This window comes from Haliaeetus albicilla, chromosome 10 (assembly GCF_947461875.1).
Source record: "Haliaeetus albicilla chromosome 10, bHalAlb1.1, whole genome shotgun sequence".
NCBI lineage: Eukaryota > Metazoa > Chordata > Aves > Accipitriformes > Accipitridae > Haliaeetus > Haliaeetus albicilla.
In genome coordinates this window covers 30,004,494-30,017,760 of record NC_091492.1, presented here as the reverse complement: position 1 = coordinate 30,017,760, position 13,267 = coordinate 30,004,494, and the positions used below count along the sequence as shown (strand labels likewise).

The 13,267-nt window shown below is 49.5% G+C and overlaps 1 protein-coding gene across 1 annotated transcript; it reads left to right on the top strand.

The window, feature by feature from the left end:
• Positions 1-2,122: 2,122 nt before the first annotated feature.
• Positions 2,123-12,598, top strand: ALDH2 (aldehyde dehydrogenase 2 family member). The gene is made up of 13 exons (XM_069794642.1): positions 2,123-2,304; positions 3,493-3,597; positions 4,976-5,116; positions 5,399-5,478; positions 6,037-6,148; positions 7,042-7,170; positions 7,672-7,785; positions 8,167-8,269; positions 8,993-9,177; positions 9,536-9,700; positions 10,015-10,172; positions 10,940-11,054; positions 12,017-12,598. The coding sequence occupies exons 1-13, from the start codon at positions 2,173-2,175 to the stop codon at positions 12,047-12,049; spliced, it is 1,572 nt and encodes a 523-aa protein (XP_069650743.1). The 5' UTR covers positions 2,123-2,172; the 3' UTR covers positions 12,050-12,598.
• The last annotated feature ends 669 nt before the right edge of the window (positions 12,599-13,267 follow it).

Here is a 13,267-nt window from a genome sequence, read left to right as displayed (position 1 = left end):
TTCTTCTCCAGCTTCTCCAGCACAGGTGCAGCCTCACAGTCCGCTTTCACAAGGCCACATCCATCTGCCCAGGGTTGCCACCACATCCCGGCTCTCAGGGGCACAAGGGAGGCTGCGGAGGAGCCCTGGGGCAGCGGTGCTGGCTGCTCAACACCAGGGCGGTAGGGCTGTAGGGAAGCCTTGTAACCTGAGCTTTGGTTTCTCCCAGGCTCCAGGGTGAAATTGTACCTCTCCCCCAAGCACTTGGTTCTGCTGTGGAGGGGGGCGGGAGCCTGTATCTGAGCCTCTATCTGCCCAGCCCAGAGAGCTGGGATGATTTCCTAGAAGGCACCTGGCCTTTGCGCCTCCCACCATCTCATCTTTCAGGCAGGCTCAATTCCAGGCAGCTATTGCAGGTCTGAGAGCTTGAGGCTGAGAGTTGGGTCTGCCGTGAAGGTGTTTCCTCCATTGCACGTGGTTTTAGTGCCACTGGGTTTGTCTGCTAAGCCCCGGGGAAGGGAAGGGTCCTGCTCAAGAGGACCAAAAGCATTAACACAGGGCTAATGCTCAATGTTATCGGTTGTCCATCCAGGTGTCAGCAGAAGACACACAGAGGACGGCATATGGGAGCTTAGCCCTAAGCAGGGCTTGGCTGGAGCTCAGTTCTGAGATGTGCCCTGTGGATACACAGCCTGACCCAGTCCCTCTGGGAGAGGCACAGTGCACACAGGCACATCTCTACCCATGAAACAGGTCTTTCTGGCACCTCCTAAAAGTGGTTTAACACATGCAGGTCTGCAGTAGGAGGGAGAACTTGTTGGAACAAGTGGTTGTCATGAGTGCCACCTCCTAAAGGGCTGCCCAGGACCCACTGTCTGGGGCCACAAAGAGGAATTAGTCACCCTTCAGGAGATATGGGTGACCAAGGATGAGAGAGGCTGAGATCCAGTGCAAGAGGATTTCTATTCAGCTGATCTAGGAAACACGCAGCCTAATCTGAGTCTGCTGGATAACCTTGGGCAGTCGAGTTGCCTCTCCGGGCTTCGTGGTTCCTCCCTGCAAAATGGGGCTGATATTCCCCTCTTGAGTGAAATGCCTGGAGCCCTGCAGATGCAGGAACTGCCACCGTGCTACCACCAAGACTTTCAGCGACGTGAGTCTTCCAGGGCAGTTGAAACTATTTTTGAATCGACATATTGTACAATTTTTCTGGCCCCTTTAATAAACCAGAGCCATCCACCCCCAGTTACCCTTCACAGACCCCTCACTAAAGGAGCCAAAGAGGTGCTGTCAGATGCAGGGTGATTACCACAGGTTTATTCTGGAGGTTAAAAACTCTTTGTATTTTTAGTCTGTGCCTTCCTTAGTGATGGTGATGATAACTTGAGAACATCTCTGTTCCCTGCAAGTGAATCTGCCCTTTGGCACACTGAAGTTGCACAAGGCATCTTAAGCAAACAAAGAAAAGGCCTTTAGCCATTGTTGGGAGCGATTTTACAAAGCCTCTCATTTGCATGCACCAAGCAATGTTCCTCTTGTGAAAATACTTTGCTGGCTTTGTTCCTCTTCTCCGGTACACAGTAGTTTCTTTTTTAGATTCCTGTGTGCTCCCCAAGGGCAGCATGTCCAGGTAACCAGGGATGCCCAACCGTTTACCTCATCACACCACCTTGCCCAAAAAACTAACCAGCACAACAGAGGCGTTTCTGGTTTTCCTCTGCCTTTCTCGTTGCCTGTGCAAAGTTCCCTGGGCACGGACAGGGACAGCGCCGGTGCCGGACACGGATGAGGCACCGCCGGTGCACCAAACCACGCCGTGCCAATGTGATTTGAACTTGAGCTGGGCTTGAGCCGACCCGCATGGGGATGAACTTGAGCTGTGCCCAGCTGAGCCATGCTGTGCTGATCCGAACGGGACCTAGCTGAGCCCAGCCGAGCCAAACTGCGCTGCCCGAACCGAGCCCAACCAGACCCGAGCCGAGCCGAACCGAGCTGTGCCAAGCCGCTTCCTTTCGGGCCGTGCTGATGCGGACAGAACCCAGCCCAGCCCTGCCGGACCCGGCCTAGCTGGGCTCCCCCCCCTCCCCGAAGCCGGGCCGTGCCAAGGCGGAGCGGGGGCGGTGCGGGGGGCGGTGCGGGGCCGCCCCGGAGAACCGGGGGCCGCGCCCGCTGCCCAGCCCGGCTCAGCGCAGCATGTTGCGCACGGTGGTTCGCGTTTCTCGGCTCTGCCGCGGCCCGGCCCGGCTCGGTTCGCCCTTCTCGGCCGCCGCCGCCTCCTCCGCCATCCCGGCGCCCAACCCCCGTCCCGATATCGCCTTCAACAAGGTAGGGCCGCGCCGGGGGCCGGAGCCGGCCGCGTCCCCGCGGCGGGTGAGCGCGTCCCGGCCGCTGCCCGCGGGCAGCCCCGCTTGGCAGCTGCGGTGGCTTCCCCGGGAGCGAGCTGGGCTGGGACGGGGGCCCTGGGGCTCCCCGGCTCGGCCGCGGCCCGGGGCGGGGGGGGTTGTGCGGTCCGCCGGGGTGGTGGCCGGGGCTGGGGACACCCCGGCTTAAGGCAGAGCCGGGCAGGCGCCGGAGCAGCCGGACATTTGGGCCCAAAGCCTGGCGTTGGAGGAAATCGTCTTGGAAAAAACGAACGCCGGGTGCAGCAGCTGGTGCGAGGGACAAGGCGTGTGTCCCGCTCCGATCGCTGGGGCTTTATCCCGATCCCCGCGGCTGTCTCGGCTGCCGTCGGTGCAAACAACCTAAGGAGAAAACTATGCGAGGGGGCATGCGGAGGGAGGGGAAGGTGCTGGTTCGATGCTGGTTGTCTGCATAGATTAGTCGCTGTGCTCCTTGCTCAGCAGCTTGAGGAAAACATGGTCCCACCATCTGTGCGAGGTGCTGGTGGGGGGCTGGCCTTCCTCTCCCAGGCCGCCGAGCCAGTCCTTCCCAGCGGCCGCGACAAGGCCCTCGGCTCGATTGGGTGAGTGTTCGGCAAGTTCTCGGCAAGCGCCACGATCTTTGCACTGACAGTCTTGCCACAGACCTGAAAAAACAAATTCCCCCTTACTGAGAAAGAAAGAGTTGGTGAAGAGCTGCTGTTGGCACCTGGTTGTGTTTCACAGCGGTACATGGGGAGCCTGAAATTGCTTAATCGGGGAAGCGCTGCAAAAACTCTAGTGCTGTGTATGAAATAACTGTATCACCCGTGCCTGAAGCGTTTTCCCACTTCATTCTCCTGAGCCTCCCCGTATCCCTGCACAGCTCCAGCCAGGCTTCCAGGTCTTGCAGGGACCTACTGAGACGGGGAACCGCTTCCAATTCATGTGCTGTTTGCTGAGATGTGAATTCTTTTTATTAACTTGAGGCTGCATCTTTTGCTGTGTGCTTTTAGGCTAAAATATCTCCTTCATATTGGTGCAGATCTGGAGCCCGCACAAGTTGGGTCCTTGTTAATTAAACAGCCTGCTAAGGTGCTGATTTCACCTAGGTCTGGCTGTAAGCATTAACACTGCTTTGCTTTATTCGTTGCAGATTTTCATAAATAACGAATGGCATGATGCAGTCAGTAAGAAAACCTTCCCTTCTATCAACCCAGCAACAGGAGAAGTTATCTGCCAGGTTGCTGAGGGCGATAAGGTAAATGTTCTCTTCATGAGATCGGTTTGTTTTCCACCTGAGCAGATACAGAGGGATTGCAGAGGAAGACCCTAACTCATCTCTCACCGAGGCAGCTCCGCCAAGTGCTGCACTAGCAGTAATAAGTGTCTGACCTATACAAATACCATGTCAAGTGCTGCTTGTGTTCTTCCAAGTGCTGCTTTCAGCAAAAAACCTCTGGCTTTGCCTCTTACTAGTGTCAAGCCGGAACTGGGAAGGGTGGAGAGGAACAGATGTGGCACGGAGTGGAGCCTGAGTTGGGAGGTTGGGGAGCAGTCGTGTGTGGAGGTTGCTGGGGTAAGCAGGGATGAAGGCAGGTGCCTTTGCGGTCCCGTGGGTGCTGTGCTGGCGGTATGATCCAGAGCCACAATAGCAGAGGAGACAAAAGGTCAGGATTCACCTGAACAGCCCCTTTCTGCTGTACACATGCAGTGGGAGACCATCCCCAGCCCTAGGAAATTAAAAAAAGAAAAAGAGAAAGAGACAGTGGGGAATAGAGTCATGTAATCATCCCATGCCTCAGGCAAGGCCCTCCAGAAGTCTGTGGCAGAGCTGAGGTGGTGTTTCCCGTTCTTCCTACAGTCTGGAAATTTGTTTGTGTTCCCCAAGGGAGGGGTGAGTGAGGGAAACCCTTTGTTGTTTGCTTGTCCATGGTAGAGTGGCTTGTCGTGGCGAGACCATTACAGCAAGCCAGAACAGAGAACTGAGTAGAAACCAGTTAATGCCCTGACAGGACAAAATGATGGATTAGAGATATCTGATCAAGGAAAAACTCCTTTAGACTCTGCTGGCGAAATCAAGTCCTGAAAGAGTGTCAAAAGCACACTTCTAGGGCTTTTGCCATGCCTTGCTCTAGGATGCAAATATTAACCCAGCAGATGACATCGCAGAAATAACTTGACAATATTTGCACTCCGCATAGCTGAAATAAGAGAGCGTAAGCACAGGTGGTGGTGGTGGCTGCACAGCTGTTGCACCCATCTGTTTCACTGCCACTTCTGCTCCCTCTTCCTCACGGATGCAGATTGGGTGAGAAAGCCGCAGCTGGTCCAGCACCAGTGTTTGTGCTGAGGCTGTGCAGCTGTACAGCGCTGCTCAGGTTGATGCTTGTGGGGCAGGTGGCTCAGGGGCTGCAGCCTGTGCGCTCCCCTGCCCTGGGACCAATGAGTGTCTTGCAGCGAGGCAGCTGTCAACGTTGCAAGTTCTTGCCCCCAAAAAGGCGGGCACTAGCAGCCACTCGTGCCATCTGGCTGAAGGCTGTTTTCTCCTAGAGAGCAGGGAGGGCTTCAACTGTATTTTGAGAGTGAGTAGGAGCTGGTTACTCCTTTCTCACACTCTTGCCTGGACTCCTCCGCAGGCAGATGTGGACAAGGCTGTTAAGGCGGCCAAGGCAGCTTTCCAGCTGGGCTCGCCTTGGAGGAGGATGGATGCTTCTCATCGTGGGAAGCTGCTGAATCGTCTTGCTGACCTGATCGAGAGGGACCGGGCTTACCTGGCGGTGCGTATCATGCTCTGTGGCTGAGCTGTCTGCTGTGATCCCCAGCTGTGGGGAGAGAGAGGCAGAGATGGTAGTTTGTGCCCGTCGGGTGTGATGGGGACTTTAGCCACAGCTAAAACTGTGAAAGAGTGCTAAAAAGGATGGAGAAGTAGTTTTGGGAAGCTGAAAGCAAAAACGCCAACAGGCAGAACAGATCCAAACTGCGAACCGAGATTCAAATCTAAATCTATATGCATGACTCTCCCCACCTCGCTCTTCAGGCAATCTCATTGTCTTTTGTAGGCGCTGGAGACTCTGGATAATGGCAAACCGTACTCCATCTCCTACCTGGTGGATTTGGACATGGTAGTCAAATGTCTCAGGTAGGCGTGGAGGGAATGGTGACAGCGCAGTAACTCTTCATGCTTCACGCTTGTGCTCAGCTGGCCTGTGGTAGCTGAACCTCTGCAGGTGCAGAGAGCAGATGCCTCTGATTCAAGTGTTGTGGGTGACAGGGCTGGATCTGACCTGTTGGTTTCATTTGGCCCATAGCAGGGTGTCAGACACCCTGTTTTCCTCTAATTTTATTTTTTGCTAAGAATGAGGCTGTAATTCCTGTGACTTTCCAAAGGATTTTTGTTAAATCTATGTTTCTCTCTTGCTATATACAGGACTCACACTACTGGAGGTGATCTGTGTTACAGCACGAGAATGACAGAATTTATGTTATGCAAAGTGCTGGCAAAGGCAGGAGAGACAAATGTTTGTATTTACTGTCTATTGTTAAAATCACCTGTTTGGGAAATATTTGTATTGGTATGTGTTTTATGAAGTGACTGAAGAAGGGAGGCAAGCAAATAGCTGGAGGAAGTCTGTCTTGTTTTCTATTGACAGGAGACTTGTTATTTTAAATTCAGTGACCAAAACTTTATTGTTGTTAGATACTTTGCAGGCTGGTCTGATAAATTCCATGGCAAAACCATCCCGTTAGACGGAGACTTCTTCTGTTACACAAGACATGAGCCAGTGGGAGTTTGCGGGCAGATAATCCCGGTGAGTAAAATGTATCAGTAGTTCCTGTAGCATTTCAAGAATGCAGTGTTACCATGAAGAGTTGTCTTAAACTGCAAGTTATTAGCTGCTGTTAACAACTGCTTCCTTCCAGTGGTAAAGAAAGTTATGCTTGCACCAGCTGGGAGGGCTGGTGCTTTGCTCTGGCAGTATAGAACTACCTGATTTCATGGGCTCTGAGTAAGATTTACTTTGTATCTGCTGATTAAAAAAAAAAAAAAAAGAATTTAAACCCCTTTGTAAGAGTTATCTGGCTCAGAACGACAATTAAGTTTAAACTACTACCTAGCATTAAAACCAAAATTCTGTGTGATGAGGAAATACAGAGCTAGCATGCAAAATTTAGCTTTATGTACGTGATCTTATCTTGGTAACTGGTAGCAAGCGTAGCAAGGTGGTTTGTCAACAACAAAGCCATATTTATACAATGATCTGTGGACAGTGTTACCTCTTTATAGGAGTAGCCAGATTCTGATTGTTGCGTACTGTATTTGCATGTTTTTCTTATCTGCATGGAGCAAGAACTGAATATAAACGCCTCACCAGTCTGCGTGTGCTGCCCTGTCATTACAAACAGGCTTTCTTTCAAAATGCCTCAAAAGATCATTTAATGGCTGAAGTGACAGTAAAGATTAATTCCAAAAAAAGTTAGGGTTTTGCAGTGGTACTGAGAGGCCTCACACTTCAGAGTACAGTTTTCCTGGACAAGCAGAAGGCAGTGTTTGAAAAGGAGCCAAATGTTGAAGAACAGCTAGGGAAAGATCAAAGACTGCTTCTGTAGGTGCTGCAGCTGATTTGAATGAAGCTCACTGGTTACTTACTGATTAATCGGAAACTTTCAAGTTCAGACCAGCAAATACCTCCTTGTTTTTCAGTGGAACTTCCCGCTGTTGATGCAAGCGTGGAAACTGGGGCCTGCCCTGGCGACTGGGAATGTGGTCGTGATGAAAGTGGCGGAGCAAACCCCCCTGAGTGCTCTCTATGTAGCTAACCTGATCAAAGAGGTGAGCGAAAAGGCTGGGTTTGCATCGGCTGTCTCGCTGTCACTGCTGGAGCACAGTGTGGTACAGCCACACTGGTGAGCTGTGGAGGGCAAGTGACAGGAACAGAGAAGGGCTGTCTGATCCGAAGAAAGGCTGGATTGTCTTGGGTATCTTAGCATTTGATTTGGCAAAAAAACCCCTTGTTCCTTACAAATGCTTATGCAGAGGACATAAATCTTGATTAGGGAAGGACTCTTTGAGGTTCAGTTAAATAAACTATAGGGTGATTAGAAAGCTAACATACATAGCTCCAAACTATGCTTAGGATGTGGGGTGGGTAGAGGAGTTGTCCTGGTTATTGCAAACTGTACCTTAAAACTAAAGACCTGGGAAATTAAAGTGAAATAGAAAAGGCTCTGTTCTTCATGGGAGGCCTACTGAAGCATTAATAACAGATCAGGGTAGGTGAAATCCTTGATGATAAAAGGAATAACATTGCTCTCTCCTGCTGTGAACCGGCAGGCTGGATTCCCACCAGGTGTGGTGAACATCATCCCCGGCTATGGGCCCACTGCAGGGGCTGCCATCTCTTCTCACATGGATGTAGATAAAGTGGCCTTCACTGGCTCCACGGAGGTAAGGGAGTACCTTAACTTTTAAGCCCTTGGGATATAGAGAATATCTCATTGCTGTTATACCTTTTCTATATAAAATACTGGAGGTGCCTTGCCTTCTACACTTCTTTTTAAAAAACACAGCTGACTTCAGGGTGTGACATTTACTTTTACTTTACATAAGATTCTTCTTAGGTGCCTTCTCTAGAATACTTACTATTGTTTCCCTTGAGCTACTTCCTACTAGAGGTGAAACTCTGGGCAGACTTCAGTTGTTCCCTTAAAGCCCTGACAATGAAGGGATTATTATTAAACTGCTGACTGAGATCTAAAACAAGCTGCCCTGCCAGGTGTTGCTATATGTAGGATTTAATTCCGAATACCTGTTCTTCTCATGATGCAGGTTGGGCATCTGATCCAGAAGGCTGCAGCAGAGAGTAACCTAAAGAGGGTGACACTGGAGCTTGGAGGAAAGAGTCCAAATATAATCATGTCTGATGCAGACAGTAAGCACCTGCTAGTGTAATATTCGATCTGTACCTTTTACATTGGCTTTCTGCAAGCAGAGCTGGAGGGGAAAGGAAACCTCTCCTGTGTTCTATGAGTCTCCAGCTCTGACACCACCTGGCTGTTCTCACCCAGTGAAGTCTCCTTGCCTCCTGCTGTAGCTGCCCTATTTGTGTATCAGCACCTCTTCACTCCCACTTCTTTCTCAGTGCTGTGAAGAAGTTAAGTTATCAACAAAGGAGCATTGTTTCAGTATCTTCCTTCAGTCTTAGTTCCATTTTTGTTTTAATTTCTTTCTTTTCCTCTTAGTGCGTACCACTCTTTTCTAGTCTTAGGAAGTTCTGGTTCCCTCATCGCTTGCATATAGACTCATTTTTGGTCTTGATGAGCCAACACACATGCTTTTATAAGGCAGTAAGGAAGGAAATTCTTCTAGATCTAAAATAACTTGTCCTTAATACCTGATAATTTCAAATGAGAACTGTAATCTGCCTCAGATTAGATTTTTTTCTCTAGTATGGGGTGCTTTAGTAGTCCCTCATACTAATTAAATATGTATGGAACTTCTGCCCTACCAAAGCATGGAAAATGCCTGTCAACAGAAAGGACTTTGTATCACTGATACTCCAGCAGTCTGCATGATAGTCCTTCAGAAGAAGTCACTTACTGACTCTGGTTGGTTTTATTTGCTTATTTGTTTTCTCTCCTCTCCCCAATCTTAGTGGACTGGGCTGTGGATCAAGCCCATTTTGCCCTCTTCTTCAACCAAGGACAGTGCTGCTGTGCTGGATCCCGAACATATGTCCAGGAAGATATATATCATGAGTTTGTGGAGAGGAGTGTTGAGAAGGCCAAGTCTAGGGTGGTTGGAAACCCATTTGACTTTAAAACTGAACAGGGGCCTCAGGTAAGAGCAGGAAATGTCCTGAACTGTTATGTCATGAAATAGTCCCAGTCTTGAGTCATTGTGCATTAGTAGATTAGAATGAAATGTATCCTTTGGTCTCTTGATTAATCTGCTTTGAACTGTGCCCATTATCTCCTTGCTTGTGCAGGAGGGAGAAGTTAATTAACCATTCTGATGATTCCAAAACCTCCACTCGATGCTGGCATTTAAAAATTATCATCTCCCTTTGAAGCTGGCTTGGCAGTCTGTTGAAATGAGGAATTGCTAGAGCACAGTCGCATGCACAGCAGGTTGTAGTCGAATCTTTTTTTACCCCCAGTAAAGGTGAAGCTGATCTGTCTGTCCTCATGGCTCTTAGGTAGATGAAGAGCAGTTTAAGAAGATCCTTGGTTACATTAGTACTGGGAAGCGTGAAGGAGCCAAACTGCTGTGTGGTGGCAACCCCGCTGCAGACAGAGGCTATTTCATCCAGCCAACTGTCTTTGGCGATGTGCAGGACAACATGACGATTGCCAGAGAGGAGGTGAGACCTGCAGTGCCTTTCTGTCTGTCAGCTTCTCACTTCTCCATCATTTTGCCCCCTCTGATGCAAAAAACCACAGGTCTACAAGCACTGGACGTTCATGAACTGCAAAACTCGACGCTTCTTAGAAAGTTACCACATTAAACTTCCCTCCACATTACATCCTGGGCTTTTCGTAATATGGGAAGTGATACTTTGAATTTGGTGTCCTGTGTGACTTCCACCATATGTACATACCTAACTCCAGCATCAACCACAGCCTCCCCCATGATCAATTTACACAGATTTTCACATGCTGTGTTTGGATTTTGCAGATATTTGGGCCAGTCATGCAGATTCTGAAATTCAAAACAATTGAGGAAGTCATTGAGAGAGCAAATGACTCCAAGTATGGCCTAGCAGCAGCAGTTTTTACAAAGGATCTTGACAAAGCAAACTATGTGTCACATGGCCTGCGAGCTGGAACAGTTTGGTGAGCCTTGACACCTCCTTCTCCCTAAACTGCTAGAAGCTTTCTTGTGTGCTGTCATTTCTCATTAAGCTTGCTCTTCGATAGCCTGTCTCTAGTTTGGATCCAACTTTACATGTACTTCACTGAACATAATGTCAGACCTTCAGTTGTAATGCTAACTGTTGGTAAAATTTAGGTACATTAAGCTTCCGTGCTCCCACTGTGAATTAAGGAATGGGTTGGGGGAAAAGAAATCCAGGACTGCAGCTGGCAATGACAGCAACTGCTGCAGGGCTCTGAGTGACAGCAGTGATTAGATCACCGAGCACGTCTGTGCTGTCTTGGCTGCTGCAGCGGATGTTTCTCTGTGTCCAGAGGCTGTGCTGAAGACTATGCCAAAGTCAGTGCTTCAACACCAGTTTACTGTTCTAGCATGAGATTTTGGAGATCAGTATCTCGCTATCTTTTTTTGATGGTACTGAGTGAACAAGTAGGTGCTTTTGACATCTGTCCTCTGAAGGAGGTGTGGGTGGCAACCTGGATGTTTGGTCCTGTGATAATGAGAGATGTGAATTGATTTAATGATGTTCTGTTTCCTGGTTCATGAGGATAAGGTTTCAGTATTGATTAATTCTGTTGGCTGAGAGAACTGACAAAGAGAGAAATCCTGCCTAGAAATTCAGCCGTCCCCCTGTTGTAAACAGCTGACATGTCCCTTTGCTGCAAAAGGCCTCTTCCATTAAGCAGTTCTGAAACTACAGGTGCTTAATTCTTGGTTTCCATTTCAGGATAAACTGTTATGACGTGTTTGGTGCACAAGCTCCATTTGGTGGCTACAAAGCTTCTGGGAATGGGCGAGAGCTGGGAGAATATGGTCTGGAGGCATATGTAGAGGTGAAAAATGTGAGTATCCCTGTATCCATGGACTTCCCAACGCTCTGCCATAGCTCCAAATTGTATTTGTGCCTGTTGATATAGGCTGGCCTGAAAGTTGCAATTCTTGCTAATGCTTGAAACAAAATTGGAGCTGCACTTCTGAAGTGACTGCAGACACAACTCCATATAACAGAAAATGTTTTAAACTGCTGAGGAAAACAAGGATATGTGACCTAACATTACCAGTGGCCTGCACCACTTGGCACTGTTTAGCTGTTTCTGACTGTAAAGAATGCAAGTGTATAGACTTCTCTGTGAGTTTATTTTGTGAACAGAAAGAGCATATGCTGGGGGTGCATGCCTGTTGGGCAGAAGCTTCTGCAGGTACAAACTGGCAGATGAACAGTGGCACTCATCACTCAAGAGGGGGAATCTGAGCAGTGACCACTAGTACTTAATGCCACTCTGATATGGCCTCAGGTCCGTGCGTGAGACCGAGGTTCCTGGTGTTAGGCAATCCTGTCACTGCAGGCTGAGTAATTTCCTCTAAGACAAGGCAGAAGGGCTATCACACTGCCTGCTTGCAGCTGCAACGTCTAAAGGGTGACAGAGCTCTTGGGCAGAGGTGGTTAGCCCAAGTTACAAGTGCGTAATGATTGAGGGCCTCCAGCTTGTGACTGGTGAGGGGCTGATTTTGTACAAGAGCTCCAGGTGAGAACAAACAACTGTGCCTACTCCCACCTCTCAAGGAGAAGTGGCATCTCTGGATAGATGCTGTGACCCCAGTCTTTGAGTTTCCCCCTCTCTTTGAGCCTTCCAGATGGGTCTTCAGACCAAGGTGATTCCAGTCACTGCCTGCTGACTGGGATGTGCTGTCCTCTGGTTCTGGTTCTCTTCTGCAGGATGCTGCTGCCTCTTGGCCTTCAAGTGAATATAACTGAACACTGTCTCCAGGAAAATAACTTGTGACTTTTCTTTTTTTTTTCTAGGTGACAATCAAAATTCCACAGAAAAACTCCTAAAGGAGAGCAGCCTCTCCATCCATTTGGAAACACCTATGCAGCTTCATGAGATACAAAGCAAGGAAACCTCTTCTTAACACACACAAAACTTAGATGGAAAATATGTAACTCTGTGTTAAGAAATGTCTCTTTAGAAGGTGCCTGAACGACCTTTTGTTAAAAGAAGTTACTTGGCTTTTATCTTTTTAAAATACCAAATACAGTCAATTGAGTACTAATGCATTACATGGGTGTACTCTTGTTGCGTGCGTATCTGATGAATATGCTTTTTTTTTCAGGAAGTCATTTAAATGCTTGTCTAGTCTGCAGTAGGTTTTATAATAATTCTTTGTTGGCTTACACAGCTAACTCTATACCTCCTCCTTGTCATATACACCTAACGCATACGTCCCTCTTCTGTAAGACAAGTGAACTGAGGCTCGGTTGTCTAACCGAGCAGGAGAACAACGTCTCAGTGAGAACCTGTGAGGTGAAGGTTTGTTCTCCGTTGCTCCCACCTCCTCTCCTTGTATCTACTTGCAATAAACGTTCTTGTCCTCGTGAAATTAACCCTGCCTTTGTGGGAGCAGTTTGTGTCAGCGAGCTAAGCAGGAGCTCAAGTACAGGCACAAATTTGTATTTTCTTCCACACATCCATTACCCACCGCCTCAAGCAGTTTTTAAGGTTTTCGCTGACTTTCTGCACAGCCCGCTTTCCCCGGACTGCGTTAACGTTAGAGAGAGCCCTGCATCTGATAACTGTCCCCAGCGAAGCAAGCAGAAGAGCTGACCGTACCAGAACAACAAACCACCGCGGGGGGGGGGGGGTAGGTGATCCGTGCCTCAGTGAGCGTGCTGGGGCTGCGGTGGGAGACACCTTTATGGTGTAGTCATTAGAGTCAAGTCCTGCGCCGGAGGGCAGGTGTGCTATGAGGGGGAGACGATCCCCTTCACGAGCGGAGGGTACAAGGCGAAGGCTGACAGACCCTTCCCCGCCTTCCCGCCCCTCCCGTCAGGCGGCAAAAAGCGGCGCTTTCTCCTCACGGCGGCGGGTGGCGCTCGCGCCCCGAGATCTCGCGAGCCTTCGTGCTGCCCCGCCCCCTCTCGCGGCTCTCCCGGCAGGGGGCGGGGCCTGCCGCCCGCGGGGCGGGGCCGGAGCGCAAGGCTTCGCTCCGCCCCTCTGGCAGGCACTGCCCCCGCCCCGTCTCACTACGTCACTAGAAGGCACCCGGCGGCTCG

Excerpts from the sequence above, each read along its gene's own strand:
- ALDH2 (XM_069794642.1), top strand. The coding sequence starts at position 2,173 with ATGTTGCGCACGGTGGTTCGCGTTTCTCGGCTCTGCCGCGGCCCGGCC. Across the intron at positions 7,786-8,166 it reads CCTTCACTGGCTCCACGGAG|GTTGGGCATCTGATCCAGAA; the intron begins GTAAGGGAGTAC and ends CTCATGATGCAG. Across the intron at positions 9,178-9,535 it reads AAACTGAACAGGGGCCTCAG|GTAGATGAAGAGCAGTTTAA; the intron begins GTAAGAGCAGGA and ends CATGGCTCTTAG.